The 974-nt window shown below is 52.4% G+C and overlaps 1 protein-coding gene across 1 annotated transcript; it reads left to right on the top strand.

Moving 5' to 3' along the window:
* Positions 1-106: 106 nt before the first annotated feature.
* FAM175A (family with sequence similarity 175, member A) lies at positions 107-534 on the top strand (the record flags this gene model as incomplete). Its single annotated transcript, XM_008938112.1, has 1 exon — positions 107-534. A coding segment is annotated over one exon (428 nt), but the record flags the coding sequence as incomplete, so codon positions are not given.
* Between the last annotated feature and the right edge of the window lie 440 nt (positions 535-974).

Genomic DNA, 974 nt, shown 5'->3' with positions numbered 1-974 from the left:
TGGCATTGGCACAAAATTCTGAACTTGAAGCAGCCAAAACAACAGTGGTAGGAGTGTGCAAGAGGGACTGCAGCTCTAGCTTCTTTTTTTTCCCTCCTCCCCTCAGGAGCAGACAGAGACCACCCAGGAGAGCCCGAGGAGAACGTCCTCCTCTGCCAGGCCCTGCAGACCTTCTTCCCCAGCTCTGGGCTCCAGACATGTGTTGTGTCCTTCCAGGGCCGACAGGTGGCCAGGAACTGCTGCAGCACTGACCACAAGATTAACGTCAGGGACAAACTGACTCTGATGGTGGAGCAAAAGGAGTGCCCTGAGGCTGAGCCGAGACTCCCCACCAAGCGCAGAGTCAGAGGCACCACAGCAGGATCCAAGTCAGTCAAGAAATCCAGACCACTGAAGCTTCACCACAAACTACTTGGAGACCAAGAGGACAGTGACCAGGAAAGGAAGCTTACACTGAGCAGCACTGAAACAGATGAGGATGTGCTGGAGAAAGTCAGAGACACAAATGAATACCCACACTCCCCTACTTTTTGATCTGTGAATATGCCCAGGTGACTCTGCACCAAAAATGCTGCCCGTGTATTCAGGTGATGCATCAGTTCATGGCACTGCAGGGTGGCAGGTCTGGGCTGCTTTGGTTCAGTTGGGTTTTTTTCCCCAAGGCAGGAATCCCCTTTGGCAGAGAGACAAGTGCAGATGACATTCCCTCACTCTGCCTTGCAGAGTTCAGGCTGTGTGCACTCTCAGTGGAGCATGGCACACATCACCTCAGCACCACTTCAGGCTGCTCTTGGAGCAGAACTGGAGTGCCCTCAGCAGAAGCTGGGGCAGGGAACATCAAACAAACATGGGTGACACACAGCCAGAATAGCTGTCTACACAGGTGGCCACAATTTAAATAAATGAGTTTATTCTTAGCTACCCACTAATTGTTTATTGTTCCCCACTTCCAAACCAGCCAGGGAGGAAGCGCC

This window comes from Merops nubicus, unplaced genomic scaffold (genome assembly GCF_000691845.1).
Source record: "Merops nubicus isolate BGI_N331 unplaced genomic scaffold, ASM69184v1 scaffold47663, whole genome shotgun sequence".
In the NCBI taxonomy this organism is placed as follows: domain Eukaryota; kingdom Metazoa; phylum Chordata; class Aves; order Coraciiformes; family Meropidae; genus Merops; species Merops nubicus.
This window is presented reverse-complemented; position numbering and strand designations above follow the sequence as displayed.